Below are 17285 nucleotides of genomic sequence, written 5' to 3'. Positions count from 1 at the left end.
ACTGTTGGGCATTCCTTCGAAAAAGCTGCCTTTTCCCCCTCTGGGTTCTCGTGTTTTACGGGCTATGTTAATTAATTTTGTAAGAATTAAGTTTGTGCGTGTGGTAGTTTATGTGTTGTGAAAGGAATTTCTCTTAAGTTACTGACAGTCCAACTGAAAGTTAGTTTGCCCCTGGGACAGAAGTGTAAGAATACACAAAGTCTGTTTTGGCTTTTAGTCTGTTGGCTTCTGTGTGCAGTGTAAGGCATTGTTTTCTTCTGTAAAGACCTGAGTAGTCACATTTACTGGAGTGCTATAAACTTTGAGATGGGCAGAAGGCAAACGTCCTAACATTTCCTCCCTGTGAAATCTGGCTGGGTTTTCTGGAGCTGAGGGAGGCTTCCCGTGACTGTAGTCAGAGAGACCTTCCAGGATGTAAGATCTGAGGTCCCACTTACAATGTTGGCTAAATTGCAACGTGTTGCCTTTTAGCAATAGTAGTCTTTGGACCCTAATTACTTAATCCTTTCAATTTAACCATCTGTTTGGTTTGTTGCATTCGGTACCTTTTTAAGAAAGAATGAAGTTATAGAGAATAATTAGTGGTATGTTATAAAATTAGTATTTGCATCTTGTTGGGATACTGTCAGCTCTTATCAGTGTGCCTGCAACGTATTATATGGAAAAATTTCTTGATGAATTCCTCCTTTACCGAGAAGTCTGCCTGATTTTCCACAGCAGCTGTGGGCTAGCAAATAGAGGAGGAATATTGCCACTTTGGGAGCATTTATATGGGGAATGAGGTGGGCAGTGTTGGCATGTGCTACAAGTCTTTGTGATCCAAGTCTTCGTGCTTTTAATCTCCCTTGGAAAGAGGCCCAGAATTCAAAGCAGGAGGGCATTGGATGTCGCCAGCTTTGTTTGAGAAGCACTTCAATGTGATGTTTGTGACTTGAGAATCCAGAAATGCTACACTGGCAGAGATCTGGGGCCCATCCACTCAGCATTCTGTCTCTGACAATGGGTACCAAAGGATGATTTGTGGGAAGGCATTCTTTATGCTGGTAACCTCACTAGCGTTGTGATATACCTTAGGATCTCTGGCTTCCCATAATAGCCCATGGTGGATATGTTATCCAGGAATTTTTGAAAAATCCTCCTTGAATCTCTTCATATGTGCCAACTCTTAGGATGACAAATTCCAGAAGTCAGCAAATATTTCAATGCTTAGTTTATGCCTAGCAGAGTACTAAGCACTATAGAACATATAAATGATGTTTAATACTTGGTCCTTACCCTTCAGCTTATACTTTTTTGAGGAGACAAGACTCAGTTGCATCTGGCAGAAAAAGATGGGCAGTGATATCAGATGTTACCTGGGGAATACCATGAACACCACAAGTGGATCAAATTAACAGGAACAGAGCACGCAGAGACTGATGTCTAAAGACAGAATGCCATGTTATTAATAATTGTGTTGAACAATACAGCTATCAGACTCAACGCTGTATTCTCTCCCCATATGCAAGTCTCATGGAAAGCCACATGATGAGTTGTTGAATATGACAGCACAGGCAGCCGTTTTCACTATACCTAGTAAAAGACGACATGCTTGTCATTCTGATGCATCAGGTTCTAAACCTGGTTGATCTTTTTCATGTGTTAATACATTCAGCCCTAACAGTCCAGCCCTGTCTCAGAAGTGCCTTTGCATGTCTCTGCTCTGTCCATATAAGGTGCTTGGATGTAATGCTTGAAGATAGTTGTGCTTTCCTAAATATGTTTCGAGAGGAGGAATCCGTATCGAATATTGATTCCTCTCCATCATATTCCCCCTACATATGCAGCAAACAATGCAAAACAATGTAGGATGAAGTGCTAAATTATGTAGTCTAGGCTACATAAGCAAGAAAAATGAATCAGAGAGAAGAGAGGTCAGTGTAGGCTGAAAATGCTAAAGAAGGCTTCTGTGTGCGGCACAGATGGAACTCGAATTCATACTTGAAAAAGTAGAAACTTAGGGAAAAGAAGATAAGGAAGCATGAAGTAGGAGTAAACCTGGGGTAGTAATACGTTCGGTTTTTGGTTGCTACCCTCCCTCTCAGTGACACTCAGCCCTTGACCTTTCTGGCCAGAGAACTATGTGAGGCATTGTAGGGCAGTGGAAAGCCTGGCGTTAATCCTGCCCCTCTTACTTAGGGTCTGTCGTCTGCACTCCCTGAGTGTCAGTGTCCACGTCTGTAAAGTGGAAGCAACACCAACGACCTTGTGATTTTTGTTGTTGTTGTTAGGACTGAGCTCGTTGTTGTTAGGAATGTTCCTAGTGTATAGTAGATGCTTGGTAAACGTTAGCTGGATCTAAATTGAGTTGATTTCTTTGGGAAGAAATTTGTCCTGATTTATAGATTGCCAAATTGCCTGCAACTCCTGTGGTGGTTGATTGGGCCCTGTATAGAGGTAATAGCATGGCTTACTTTCACATATCGTGTCACAAACTTCTGTGTTATGCCCTTTGGGCTACTGTGGTTTTCTTTAAATCAGGGGTGTCCAACCCCTGGGCCGTGGACCGGTACTGGTCCGCTGCCTGTTTGGAACCGGGCCGCACAGCAGGAGGTAAGCGGCGGGCGAGCCGGGGGTAGCTTCATCTGCTGCTCTGCATCGCTGGCATTATCGCCTGAACCACCATATCCCACCCCACCCCCAACCCCGGTCCGTGGAAAAATTGTCTTCCACACAACCGGTCCCTGGTGCCAAAGAGGTTGGAGACCGCTGCTTTAAATAGTCCCATTCAGCCTTCAAAATCTTAACAGAGTTATTTGTCGATATTTCAGTACTAACCAGTTTAATTTCATCCCTTGTAGGTACGGAATGGCCACATCAAAAGAATCACCGATAATGACATCCAGTCCCTGGTGCTAGAGATTGAAGGAACAAATGTCAGGTAGGTTGCCACTCTGTTCTCCCAGAGACATGGAATGCCAGGAGGTAGTACATTCATAGAGGTTAATAGCATGGACTGCAGAGTCAGACTGCCTCGTGTGAATCCAGCTCTGCTACTTAGAGCTCACCTTGGGCAAGTTATTTAATCCCCCAGGCTTTAGTTTCCTCACCTGTGAAATAGGGATAATAACAGTACATCTTCCTTGTAGAATTATTGTGAAGATTAAGTAAGTGAATGTGTATAAAACACTTAAAACCTGCTTAGCACTTAGTCAGTGCTGTGTAAGTCTTAGTTATTAATATTTAACCCAGATGTGTTTATGTGGAGGTATGGGTTTACAGTAATCATCCAGTGGATGGCCAGGGTAGTTTTGAGTGTTACAATGGTCTTAGTTTTGGTTTTCTATCATTTGATAGTTCCTTAGACCAGAATTAAATCTTTTTACACTGGAAGAACTTGCAGATCCACTGGTCTGGCTTTGTTTCTCAGATATTTTATTGTTGATGTCTAGTGCTATGTTAAACTTTTGTTTCAGAGTCCAGCACTTTTTTTTAACACATTAGCTTAACTTAAGGGTTGAGGGATCATTGGATGACATATCTGGATCTTTTAGATCTGCCTTCCAATTTATCCTCTTGGACTGAGTGTTATTGCTGTGCATACCACAAAGGAAAAGGCAAGTAGTGTGTTTATTGGTGTTTCCTCTTTCTACAGCACCACATATATCACATGTCCTGCAGACCCAAAGAAAACATTGGGAATTAAACTTCCCTTCCTTGTCATGATTATCAAAAACCTGAAGAAATATTTTACCTTTGAAGTACAGGTAAGTATGTGCACATGAATCTCTACACTCTTGGCTATACCAAAGAGATGTCCTGTCAATTTATAGGAGAAAAGTGGCCACAGGAAAGTATCTTTATCCTTTTGTATGTATTCTTTTCTGCCTCTGCTGTACACTTGATGCAACCTTTTTTTCTTTTTTTTTTGCGGTACGCGGGCCTCACTGTTGTGGCCTCTCTCGTTGCGGAGCACAGGCTCCGGACGCGCAGGCTAAGCGGCCATGGCTCACAGGCCCAGCCGCTCCGCGGCATGTGGGATCTTCCCGGACCGGGGCACAAACCCGTGTCCCCTGCATCGGCAGGCGGACTCTCTACCACTGCGCCACCAGGGAAGCCCGCAACCATTATTATTATGGCATTATTATTATGGCATTATTATTTTGGTATTATCAATCAAAGTTTAATGCCAAGTTTTAAAAGAAGCAATAAGCATCTAGAAAATCTAATCAATAGCTACAAGAGTTCAAAGCTTGAGGGTTAGAGTAGCGTCCATTTGGGAAGTTACTATTTAATACTGGGATATTGTTGGTCTCAAGTCTAGCTTTTTTAATTTTTCAAAGGGAAGAATGTTTATGGAATCATGCTATGGTCTGGGGGCCTGATGCATGTGTCATATGTCATAAGCAGCTGGTGTTGTCTAAGCAACAGACAAGATAAACTAGCTACTTCCGGGCCGTCTGCATCCAGTGTGACCTATATCTGGTTTGTTTATTCTCCCTTGGGTCTCAGCCTTGGGAAACCAGGCTGTGGGAGTTTCAAGTCCTCGTCTTATCAAGGTTGTTTGCTTCTTCCAAGATAGAGTTAATGTGATTCTTCTCTATATTTCATAGGTACTAGATGACAAGAATGTGCGTCGGCGGTTTCGGGCAAGTAACTACCAGAGCACCACCAGGGTCAAACCCTTCATCTGTACCATGCCCATGCGGCTGGATGACGGCTGGAACCAGATTCAGTTCAACCTGTCAGACTTCACTCGGCGGGCATATGGCACAAATTACATTGAGACCCTCAGGGTGCAGGTACTGGCTCCTTTTCCAGATGGAGCCCCAAATGGGAGAGGGGTCTAGGCTCTGTTTGTCACTGGCTTGTGACCCAGGTGACAGAACAGTGTGGGTTTCTGGCTAAAGTTCCCAAGTCACTGTCCAGGGGGCTTTCACCTCAGAGAGGCCCAGGACCTACTCAGGAATCTGCTCAGATACAGTGGGAGAATACAGCAAGTAAAATCTCCCTCTTGTCAAAATCTACCCCTAAGCCACGCTGAGGAGATGCCACAGAGGTGAAGCTTTGACGGCACCATGCGGGGGGTCAAGGAACATCAGGAAAAGAGGAAAGACAATCATATTTTGAGACTTATTTTAAGTCTTGCATCCACAGATCCATGCAAACTGTCGCATCCGACGGGTTTACTTCTCAGACAGACTCTACTCAGAAGACGAACTGCCAGCAGAGTTCAAACTGTATCTCCCAGTTCAGAATAAGGCAAAGGTAAGCCAGCTTTCCTCAGAGGAAGGCCAGACAGTGAGTTGTAGAAGCTGTGTCCCTGGAAAGTGCTCTGTTCTACAAGTTCAGCTGCAGAGCCTCTCTGTGTTGACATGGAGCATGGAGGATTTTTACATCATAAGATCTTAGGTCTTCCACCACCAGCACTGAATCAGGAATGATCCCATGAAATGTTCTGTTACTGCTGTCTCACCTCCATGAAGTGATACCGTCTCTCCTGGGGGGCATCCTGCTGCTTCCTGCTCCCAGGCCTTCCTTGCAGAATATCTCCATCTGAACCTCTTCATCAGCCCCAAATTACTATCAGCTGATCTGTCCCCTCTGACACGACGATGGGTGCTTACATGCCTGCCCACTGGTGACACATATGCATCTCCCCACAGTCCAGCATGCCCTTGAGTGTCACTAGAGGTAGGGAGTCAGTGGCACTGACCGTCTGTTTTCTAATAACTTAAACTGATGCCTTTGTTCTATTTTTTTTTCTTTCCCCTTCAGCAATAACTGGAATGCCACTCAAGGGATAGACCCTGGATGTGACTCTTAGTTTAAAAAGGAAACTATCTGGAGGACAATGCAAAAAACAAATATTTATATTAGTTCACTGTGCTGCGGTTCTTTTACCTACTCCTTGGCGTCCCTGGTTGTGGCTACCAGTGACCGTGCCGTGCATTGTAAGTACAGTGGGGGATAAGCTGTCCTTTGATACATGAATGCCAGAGTTTATCTTGCTGCCTGCCTCGGTGTGTGGGGAGACACATTTACCATGAACTTACAGAATTAAAGATGTCCCGTAAAGGCAATTTCAGACCAATATTTCTTCCTATGGTTTGTTCTTTGTTTTATATATTATCTAAATATATGTATATGCTGTGTAATACTCATAATCCAGAAATGAATAAAATGTTATATTCTTGGTTTGTAAATTTGTTCTTAGTTTGTGTCTTTTTTAATGGTGACATTTCTCTTTCTTTATGGTATGAAAATAGAACTCTTTCCAAAGAACATCCCATACATTCATGCTGTGAAATAGCTTACAATAAGCACTTGAAGAACAAGACATCTATAGATATTGATTTGGAACAACTTCCAAGAGAAACTAAATGGAAAGAAACTGAATAGTGTATCACCAGTAGAATCATCTTACTGAGGGGTGGGTCCCAAGTGGAGCTTTAGACAAAACGGCATATATTCCAGATTGCTCTTAAACACCTTAGGAAGGTGTCTTGTTGGAGCCTCACTTGCCCTTTTGTAACAATCAGCACATCTAGTGTTCCTCAGCATTGGAACAGATCACCATCTCCCAATTCGAGCTCCAGATGAAGTACTTGCCTTGAATTTAGGGACTTGAAGGAAAAATGTTTCTTTAAACACTGGACTCACTTGAGAGAACTGAAATCTTGCACCACTCTCCCTGCTCACACTTATTCTGGGGCATGTGCTTGGTTAGTGAAATGACCCTGGCACAAATAGTTAAATTTACAAAAGTTAAACACTTATATGATACAACTCTACTGTATGTAATATTTCTGGAGGGAAAACCATTTGGGGGTGGATAAGAGCATATGTGGATACACCTAGATGATCTCATAGGACACATAAGAACTGTACAGTGATTACTTCTGGAGAGAATGGTTGTATCATTTACGTACTTTTTTTGTACTATAGACGATTTCTTTGAAAGGTAATATTTATGTGATAAGAATTTCAAAGTCAAAAAAGAACAAAAGGCCATCCTGGATACTGTGCTCTCCCCGACACTCCCTCTGGATTTGGTTTCATCCCACAGGATGAGGCTGGAATTGTGGGCACTGGCTGTTTTGACTTTGACTAGAGGTAAAAACACAGTGCTGAATTCGTCATTACTGTTGCTGCCTCCTGAGAAGTTAAGTGACAAGGAGCACTGTTCTCCCGCATCCTTATCCTCCAGAGTGTGCTCTGGGTAAGCATGACCGAATCTCTGAGGAGGGCAGGGCTGCAGTGGTGGGAGGGCTGGAGGGAAAGGTGCTCCACTGCTGCCTTAGGCACTTACTGAGTTCTCATTTCCCCTCGCAGTCATCAGGACCTGGCACTTAGGTGGGTTCAGTCAAGACGACTTTGCCTTCCTCTTCCTGCTAACAGCTGCACTGGAGCCGCCTTCGCCGTGGATGCTGCCCCTCTCCTTGGAGAGTCACCATCGTTCAGCATCGCAGAGCACCCATCAGCCCAGGTGACAGCCTGTTCTCTCAGGGCCAACTCCAGTCACATCTGAATATTGGCCCGCTTCTCCATCCTGAAACACGTTAGCATTCCTGTTGTTAGACTCCGTGTGTCTGTCTCCCAAGCTTTCTGGGTTACAGAGGGGTCCTCAGAAATGGGTGGGGCTGGGTGGTCAGGGACTTCAACAGAGCTTCTTGTCTCTGGCCACTGTGTGGTGAAATCTTCCCTCCAATCTGGAGTCTGTTGTGGGATGAAAGATGCTTTTGTGGAGGAGAGAAAGCCCGGTTAACTTTTCATCTCTCTCCGGTGCCAGGACATCAGTGGAGTGCTCCTGGAAGTCCAGAGAAATACAGTAATGCACTCTCCTCCACACAGAGCCCCTTTCACCCCGCGGCACTTGTCAGACTATGTATGGGGATTACCTCACCACCCTCTTTGGGGTATAAGGCGGCAGCTGTTGACTTCCCAGATGCTTCACATATCCATCCGAGAGGAAGTGAGGGGGCGTTGAGGGTGATGGGATGTATTATCTAAGCTGGACCCAGGCCAATGTGAATTGTGGCACCAACGACTGCATGGCCCCTGCCCTCAGCTTTCCAGCTCACCAGGAAGATGACGACGACTAATTATGAGGCCAAGGGAAGGAGGAAGGAAAGGTCAGGCTGCAGGGGCTGGAGCCCTCCTCCTTCATGGGGCTGGAGCCAGAGTGACCTTAGACTGAGGAAATTGCAGCAGGCAGAGTTGCGTTACCCGGCTCCTCTGAAGTCACGGTGTGTTGCAGGAGGCGTTGTCTTCCAAATGAGAGTGTTCGTTAATTGGCATGAACTTGAGGGGACAGGCATGCAGTCATTCTCAGTAGGGCCCATCTTGGGGGAGAGCAGATCCACTGTGGCCCTTATTTGCTACCAGCACGTTGATTGCTTTGCCTGCAACCAAGCCAATAATACTGATCGTGCCAGTCCAGCCCCCTCCCGGGGCATTTCTTAAGGAGGCAAGTATGCCAGAGAACAACCCCCAAGCTGATTTCCCTAGATCCTTGGCAGCTTTAGCCAAAAGCCTCAAGTGTCAGGAGCCCTTCTTGTCTGAGCCCTCCCTTCTTCCATTTTACTGATGAGGACACTATAGCCCAGAGAGGCTCGGGCCGGCTCCTGTCAGAGTGGCAGGAGTAGAACACAGGTGAGGATCACCTGATGGGAGTCATATGCCATCCCTGTCCTCCCTTGTGCTGACGTCTCCCTGCTTCCTATGTGGTGGCTGTATCCTTTTTGTAGAGGCATTGACGGGTCAGATAATGTCTGCCTGGAGGCTGGGCCAGGCCAGACTTGGCTGCTCAGGAGGACTAGACTCAGCTCTGCCTCTGCAGCGAGGGCTTGCCTGGTTTGTCCCGTCGTGGTTGCACATTAGCTGAACTTCAGGGCCTGAGGCTGAAGATAGAAAGCTGTGGGGCGAAGATTTGTGTTTAACTAATGTATCATAAAAGTAACATAGGCTCATGGGAAATTCAAACTGTTCCCATTCCTGAACTGAAAGTATTTGAATGGGCCAGGCCAAGTTTGTTTTGTTTTTTAATTTATTTTTATATAGCAGGTTCTTGTTAGTCATCCATTTTATACACATCAGTGTATACATGTCAATCCCAATCTCCCAATTCATCACACCACCCCCCACCACCCCCGCTTTCCCCCCTTGGTGTCCATACGTTTGTTCTCTACATCTGTGTCTCTATTTCTGCCTTGCAAACCGGTTCATCTGTACCATTTTTCTAGGCTCCGCATATATGCGTTAATATACGATATTTGTTTTTCTCTTTCTGACTTGCTTCACTCTGTATGACAGTCTCTCGGTCCATCCACGTCTCTACAAATAACCCAATTTCATTCTTTTTTATGGCTGAGTAATATTCCATTGTATATATATACCACATCTTTATCCGTTCGTCTGTCGATGGGCATTTAGGTTGCTTCCATGACCTGGCTGTTACAAATAGTGCTGCAATGAACGTGGGGGTGCATGTGTCTTTTTGAATTATGTTTTTCTCTGGATGTATGCCCAGTAGTGGGATTGCTGGGTCATATGGTAATTCTATTTTTAGTTTCCCCAGGCCAGGTTTTAACTACTTTACATGTATTTGTTTTACGGAATTATCACAACACTGAAACAAGAACTATTATTGTCATTTTACTGATGAGAAAACCAAGGTACAGGGATTAATGTGCCCAGGCTCACACAGTGGTGGTAGAAGCAGGTTTCAAACTCAGGCTGTTTAACTCCTGTGCTAGGCTCTTAAATCACGTGACTTCTTTGACCCGCTGTTTCCTCCTCAACAAAATTAGCCTCATGATAAAACACAAGAAACTTACCTCAGAGCTGGGCTGAAGAAATGTCTGTCTGTGAATGATACATTAGATCATTTGTATTATCTTCACCCAGTGGAATACTATACGGTGATGAAAAAGGGGCAAATTACAGCTAGGTGCAAGAAAAGAGGAACCACACAACCATAATGCAGTGAAAACAGCAAGGCACAATATAGTAAAGATGATTCCACTTCCGTACAATTTTTTTTTTTTTTTTTGCAGTACGCGGGCCTCTCACTGTTGTGGCCTCTCCCGTTGCGGAGCACAGGCTCCGCACGCACGGGCTCAGTGGCCATGGCTCACGGGTCCAGCCGCTCTGTGGCATGTGGGATCTTCCCGGACCGGGGCACGAACCCGTGTCCCCTGCATCGGCAGGCGGACTCTCAACCACTGCGCCACCAGGGAAGCCTACTTCTGTACAATTTTTTTTTTTTTTTTTTTTGCCATATGCGAGCCTCTCACCGTTGTGGCCTCTCCCGTTGCGGAGCACAGGCTCCGGACGCGCAGGCTCAGCAGCCATGGCTCACAGGCCCAGCCGCTCCGCGGCATGTGGGATCCTCCCGGACCAGGGCACGAACCCGTGTCCCCTGCATCGGCAGGCGGACTCCCAACCACTGCGCCACCAGGGAAACCGTTTCTCTGTACAATTTTTAAATAGACAAAACAATATACTGTTTAGGATGCATTTATAAACAACAGTCTATACAGTAGTCCCTCTTTATCTGCAGTTTTGCTTTTCCTGGTTTCAGTTCCCTGTAGTCAGCTGCAGTCCAAGAATTTTTAATGGAAAATTCCAGAAATAATTCATAAATTTAAACTTGTGCTGCATTCTGAGTAGCATGATGAAATCTCGTGCTGCCCTACCTGGGATTCCCAAACCATCAACATGGTTTGCTCTTAACACCCCACCATTGACATTGTCATGGCTCGATGATGCAAGATCACCTGATGCAGATGATCTCCACCTGACATTGTCAGAAGTTCAGTAGTTTAATAATGACGTAATGCTATGTCACCCACCTCACTTCATCTCATCATGTAGGCATTTTATCATCTCACATTGCAAAAAGAAGGGTGAGTATAGTACAATAAGATATTTTGAGAGAGACCATATTCACATAACTTTTATTACAGTGTATCATTATAATTGTTCTATTTTATTATTAGTTACTGTTAATTTCTTACTGTGCCTAATTTATAAATTATACTTTATCATAGGCATGTATATATTGGAAAAAAGTAGCATATATAGGGTTTGGTACTATGTGCAGTTTCAGGCATCCACCGGGGGTCTTGGAACGTATTCTTTTGGGGACTACTCTAGTGACAGGCAGAGGGCGGAGTATCTGAAAACTCAGGAGTGCGCTTTTGCCTAGAGGTGTGGGGTTGGGGATGGGGATACAAATGTTGGGAGAGGCACTTAGGGGGCGTCCAAAGACCATCAGTGCTTTATTTCTTAACCTGGGCAGTGTTTACACATGGACGCTTGCTTCATTACTATTTGAATTGCACACACAGTTGAATATATTCTTCCGATTATGTTTCTCAATTTAAAAAAAGAGTCAAATTTAGATTACTTAGCCCTGATCTATTAAAATGCAGGCTCCTGGGGCCCAGCTCATTAAAATGCAGATTCTCTTTCAGGAGATCTAAATCTGGCCCAGAAATCTGCATGTTAACGTCGTCCCCTGGTGATTTTTGGTGTTTGTCACTTGAAGCTGCTCCAAGTTGGAGCGAGCAAGAGTTGATGTGATACCTCTTGAGTGCTGAGAAGCCAGATGCCGGGAAGGAAGGAAAGTGTAAAGCAGCCCACCCTGGCACGTTTGCAGATAGCAACTCCACTACCTCTGAAATCCTTAAGTTCCCTTTATACAAAATTCTAGTGTGTAACTTACATCTCGGTACCTTTTCCATAACGTGAAAATATGGAGTCCTGTAATACAAATCATGAGCACCCCTGGGCTGCAATAGAGGCCCTCCAAATTGTAAATCCATAAGGCACTGAGCATCTGGACGGAGCATGAGCCTTGGAAAAATTGTGCTTGGTATCCATGGTGTCTGAAGCAAAGCAAAACAGTGTGTAAGGGTGGGATATGGAAACACATTGGACAGAACCCCTTAGTAAAGGGTGTAAAATGTCACTGAGAGCCTCTGCTGTTTTATTGCATGAGGGTAATAAATATTAATAAGGGCTTTCATAAGTTTTCTCATCACATGGGTTTCCCCCAACCCTTTTTTCCATAAAGTCTTAAGTTGTGAATCCTCCTGGTATTTGGGAGGAAATACAGTAAAATCAGGAAATACAGTAGAATCAGTACACACACACACACACACACACACACACACACACACACACGCCTTTGGGTTCCAAGTCACCCTCAAAGCCGCCTCCCCTCCTCCAGGGCTGTCCTCATGTTCACTTGAAGCCTAAAGCGTCCTTGCAAGCCTGGGGCCTCTCTTCTTGGTGTTGGAAACTGACCTAAGCCAACACGTCGGTCCTGGTCTCTCTCGGGAGCTTGTATCAGAGGTAGTGGGAAGCTGAGTTCTCTCCCCTCCAAGCTGGCTACCCCGTGGTGTGCTATGAAAGCACGTCTCAGGACACAAGTACAAAACTGACAAGTGAGCATGCAAAAAAGATTCATGCCACCCGTTGCCAAAGCTCAGTGAAGTGTCTGCTCGCTCTCTCTTGGTGCACTTCTGTGGGGAATGTGGGGATATGTGGACAGTAGGATCACATGGGGATTCTCTGCTAAGTGTGTGGGCAGGAGGAGGGATGAGCTGCTGGTCCTGAGTTCCAGACTATACTGTTCTGAAGGTCTTAGATGGCTGCGCTTGCCAAGTTCTTATGCCCCATTTTAATGGGGACAGAGATACCTGTAAAATGTTCAGTCACGTATTTTGGAATTGACTCATTTCTCCAGTGGAAAGATATTTCCTTTTTTTTTTTTGACCATGTGTGGATCTTATTTATTTCTTATGGAATGGTATTTCTGATATCCCTGCACTACTTGTAGGGAGTAAATATTCATTCCCAAGGGTTGTGCTCACTTTGGTCCGTGTGCTGGCAGATGAGTGGGGGACGGGAGATGCTCTACACCCAAAGCTCTACACCAGTCCTCATGCCCAGGAAATCCCAGCAACCTCAAGTAAGAGAAATGGAGAAGCTGGAGCTTCCTTAGGCAGCTGAGCCTCAGAGGGGCCGCTGGCCTTCCCTGTGGGATTTGGACATTAGCTTTGTCCCATTCTACTCCCCTTGCCCGAGGAAGCTGTTGAGGCCTGAAGGGTGTTTCAGGGCATCACCCATTCCCCAGGAGGCTGAGCTCACCTGGTGTGGGGACCCATGGTGGCTGCCACCCTCCCCTCCCATTGGTGGCTCCATGGGCCTCAGAGGCACCAGTTTCCTGCCTTATTTGTGAAACCATATAAAAGAAAAAATTTGTTTCTTTCTCTACTCACACAATACTTCTGACACCAACCAATTTTCCAACACCAGTTGGGTGTCCTACCATTCAATTCTGATACTATCTACCTGGCGTTAGCATCAGATTCCACAGGTTAAGGGCTCAGTTCCACAAGACTTCCTACCCTGCAACTCAGAGGCCAATTGCAAGTAGTGGGTCCCCAGGTTAGCCACACTTCTGTCTGACTGAGCTACAAATTGGTAATTCTCCTGACCCACTCCTCAGGTTTGATAATTTGCTGTGATGGCTCACCCCTGTGGAATTGGGGTGCACCAACTTCCAGTACACTGGATGTGTTCACCAGTCTAAAAGCTCCCCAAACCCTGTATTTTAGGGATTTTTATGGAGGCTTCATCAAGTAGGCGTGATTCATGATTAACTCAGTCTCTACCCCCTCTCTCCTCCCCAGAGGATGGAGAGGGGGGCTGAAAGTTCCAAGCTTCTGATTATGGCTTGGTCTTTCAGGTAACAGCTCCCATCCAGGAACCCACCAAGAGTCACTTCATTAGAACAAAAGACGTTCCTATCACCCAGAAAATTCCAAGGAATTTAGACCTCTGTGTCAGGAACTGAGGTCAAAGACCAAATATCAGAACAAAAGATGTTCCTGGCACCCTTATTTCTTAGGAAATTACAAAGGTTTTAGGAGCTCTGGCCAGGAGCCGGGGATAAAAACCAAGATAGGTATTTCTTCCTATATCGCGATATCACACTGTAACAAGGAAGAAGTTCAGGGCTGTGCGAATCCTCGTGGAGACGGAGAAGGGAGCCAGGCTACAGTTTCCTAGGTTGGCAGACCTATAGAAAGTGAAGTGGATTGAAAATTCATGCTAATGTGGTAACCAGTAGCCACCTGTGTCTATTTAAATTAAATTTTAATTAATTTTAAGTAAATTTAGAATTCCGTTCTTCTGTCATACTAGCCACATTTCAAGTGCTCTGTAGCTACATGTGTCTAATGGCCACCGTGTTGGTCAGTGCAGATACAGGAAGTTTTGATTGGACAATGCTGTTTCAAATGCTTGCATTAAACAAAATAAGATTTTATCACCACTACCAAAAAACGTTTAATGTAATATAATCACTTCCTTAAAAATGGATCTGAGCAGGCTTTTCAGACATTAATGTGCATAGGAATCATCTAGGGATTTTGTTAAAACGCAAGTTCTGATTCAGCAGATCTGGTAGGAGGCCCTAAGTTCAGCATTTCTAATAAGGCCACAGGTTGTGCTAATGCTTCCGAGCCATGGACCACCCTTTGACCTGCAAGGGATTGTAGGATTAGTTACAAACACTTAGGGTGCATTTTAGGTGATGAGCCTCGGGAGTGGGACGCAAGTTCAAAACTTGTATGAATGCTGAGCATCATCTTTCACTCCTGACCTTGGTCACTGACCGCAGCCACTGTGTAACCTCATTCAGACATGAAAGGCTGAGGGTGGGAGGGCGAAGTGCCACCGGCCAGACGAAGGTGTATTGACACGCCAGCTCGCGCTCTCTCTCTCTCTCTCTGTCTCTCTGTCTCTCTGTCTCTCTCTGTCTCTCTGTCTCTCTCTGTCTCTCTCTGTCTCTCTCTCTCTCTCTCTCTCTCTCCCTCTCCCTCTCCCTCCCCCTCTCCCTCCCCCTCCCCCTCTCCCTCTCCCTCTCCCTCCCCCTCTCCCTCTCCCTCTCCCTCTCCCTCTCCCTCTTTCGAGTTTGCTTAGGGAGGGGCTAGCCTGAAAGTGTGGCTTTGAGAGCCCTTGTAACCAACACCTGCAGGGAGAAAGCAACGATCCATCAGGCTGCCTCAGGAAAGGGACGCAGGGACAATGGGGTGTCTGCAGAGGGAGGAGGAGTGGGGGGGCGAGGTGAACTTCGAGTGGCCCCAGGGCAGAGTGGCACAGGTATAGAGGGGCCATCCAGAGAGAGAAGCAGCAGCCCCAAAGGTAGTGGGGAGATGTGCACCGAGGCTGGCGCTCATGTGACACAGCCCTGCCTTGGGGACAAAGAGCTCTCTCGGGGCCCTCCCCAGCCCAGTCACACCTCCCCTTGTCCTTTGGCTGAGCTGGCCTTGGATGAGGTGTCACTGCTCAGAGTGAGGCCTATGCAGCTCAGTTCAACTCCGGGGTCCAAGGGAGCCCCCCATCTCCTCCAGCTGAGGGTGGCTCTGCCCTCTCACCGAGTCGTCCTCACCAGGGGGTCTGTTCCTGGCAGAAGTACCATTAGAGGTGGTTGTGTGAGCAGGTAAAAGGTGTAACTTCCAGTCTCTGCGTTTTGTTGGAGGCGCGGGGGGGATCGAGGAAGGCTCTGTGGAGGAGGACTTTGTGTGGCCAGGAGGCCAAAGGAGGAAAGGTGGTCCAGGCGGAGGGAACAGTGGGAGCAAAGGCCCGGAAGTGGGAACTCCAGCTTCCTGCTGCAATGAGAGCATGCAGTTCCTTTATGCCTGACTTTCAAGCAGCAACCTCAGGCTGGGGGCCCAGTCCTGGCCACAGGTGGGCTGGGCTGAGGGAGGCAGCCGTCCTTCAGCTCCCTTCTTTGACTTCCTGCTCCTGGCGAAGAGGACTTTACTCCGGGGGCGAGGCGACCCTGGGTGCTGGATGCCGGGGTGGGGCAGGCCCCTCACACCACGCCCCTGGCCCCGGCCTCCAGCTCGGTGGGTGGGGTTCCATTCCCCACACCTAATCCCTTGCAGCTGTTGTCCTCCCCAGGAAAGACAGTTGTGCTGGAGGGAAGGGAAATAGTTATTTTGAGTTGGTCACTGGCTTCTGACCAGGAGAGGTAGATGGCCCTGTCCGGGCCTGGCAATGGGACCAGAGCCACGGTTAATTATTGGGGGTGTTGGGCAGGAGGACATGGTCCCCACCAAGATGGGGGCTGTAGAGGAGAGTGATGGACCAGGGAGGAAGCAGGCCTCAGATGGGGGATGCAAAAACGGAGCCCATGTCTTGAGTGTACTCTGGATTTGGCTGGAGAGGATGGGGAAGTTGGACACAGCCTCCCCAAAATAGGCCCCTGTGCCACAGGAGTCCCTGTGACCGAGACTGGGGCTGTGGTGGGAGGGGTCTCCCACTGAATGAGCTTCCTGTAAGGGACTGGGCTGGCTGGTCACCGTCCCCTCTCTTCCAGGCAGGCCCTCTCCAGCACTGCCCTCCCAGCAGAAAGCAAGCCTGATGGAGACCAGATGCTCTGGGGCATCTGCCCTTCCCGCCTGCGGGGTCACTGTAGGGCAGTGAGATGAATGGATGTGCCCACTCTGGGACTGGAAAAGCCAAGTGGCCAGTGATTAAGCCCTTCCCTGTAGCGTGTGCCAGCGTGGGCTTGAATCCTGGCTCTATTGCTTACCGGCCCTGTAAACTCAGCTACAGTTCATCTCACTGGACCTTCCCATTTTACAGCAACAGGAATTACAGTAGCGATGTGCACCTCATAGTGCTGTGGCTGGGGTTTGCTGAGAGAATGAGGGGACCGTGCTTAGGGCAAGACCCAGCACTCCTGGGCGGGAGTTGTCAGGGTGACGGTCTTTGTCTCGGTTCATCAGCCTCATGGGTGTCATTGTGGTTGGCCTCCTTCTGGCCCAGGTGTGTCTGCCTGCTTAGAGAGGTTCCATGGAGAGGAGAAACGAAGACATCTTCATCAGGGAGAAGGCGGAGGCTTCCAGGAATGTGGGGAGGAGAGAGGAGCCCATTCGACTGTGCCCGAGAGGCCAGGGCCTACTTCCGTCTTCTTTCCTGCCGTATCCTCAGCACCTAGGATAGTGCCCAGCACAGATTTAGTGCTCAGAGCAAATTTTTTGAATAAATGAATGAACAGATTTTTTAGTGAATTATTGGCTGCCTGGGATATGGAGCCTGGGCCCCTGGCTGATGAATTCTTGGGCTGGTCAGTGACCCAGGACATGGCCATCAGGTCCCTCTGTCTCGAATCTGAACAGGAAATAGAGGAGGGGACAGTTAGTAGCAGGGGCCCGGGAAACGGAAGTGAGAAGTGGGCCCAACAGAGCAGGGTGGAGTTGGCCCTTCCAAGAGGGAGG

General features: G+C 47.1%; 1 protein-coding gene across 2 annotated transcripts in view; it reads left to right on the top strand.

The window, feature by feature from the left end:
• The window catches only part of CFAP20 (cilia and flagella associated protein 20), a 39439-nt gene that overhangs the window by 6055 nt on the left and 16099 nt on the right, over positions 1–17285 (top strand). Inside the window, exons 2-8 of one of the 2 annotated variants that reach the window (XR_002642319.3) lie at positions 2841–2920; positions 3635–3746; positions 4593–4781; positions 5137–5247; positions 5758–5933; positions 7049–7201; positions 7315–7468. Coding sequence is in view for 1 of the 2 variants with exons in the window: in XM_022555937.2 (XP_022411645.1) it covers positions 2841–2920; positions 3635–3746; positions 4593–4781; positions 5137–5247; positions 5758–5763 (498 nt within the window). In the remaining variant the exon portion in view is untranslated. Of the gene's footprint in view, positions 1–2840; positions 2921–3634; positions 3747–4592; positions 4782–5136; positions 5248–5757; positions 6186–7048; positions 7202–7314; positions 7469–17285 lie in introns of those variants that run through there. The other variant, XM_022555937.2, reaches the window with a different exon arrangement.

Source organism: Delphinapterus leucas, chromosome 20, assembly GCF_059928025.1.
Source record: "Delphinapterus leucas isolate spDelLeu-1000000601 "Yukka" chromosome 20, BTC_Dleu_Yukka2, whole genome shotgun sequence".
Lineage (NCBI taxonomy): Eukaryota > Metazoa > Chordata > Mammalia > Artiodactyla > Monodontidae > Delphinapterus > Delphinapterus leucas.
Note: the sequence above shows the minus strand (reverse complement) of the source record. Positions and strands in the feature narration are given on the sequence as shown.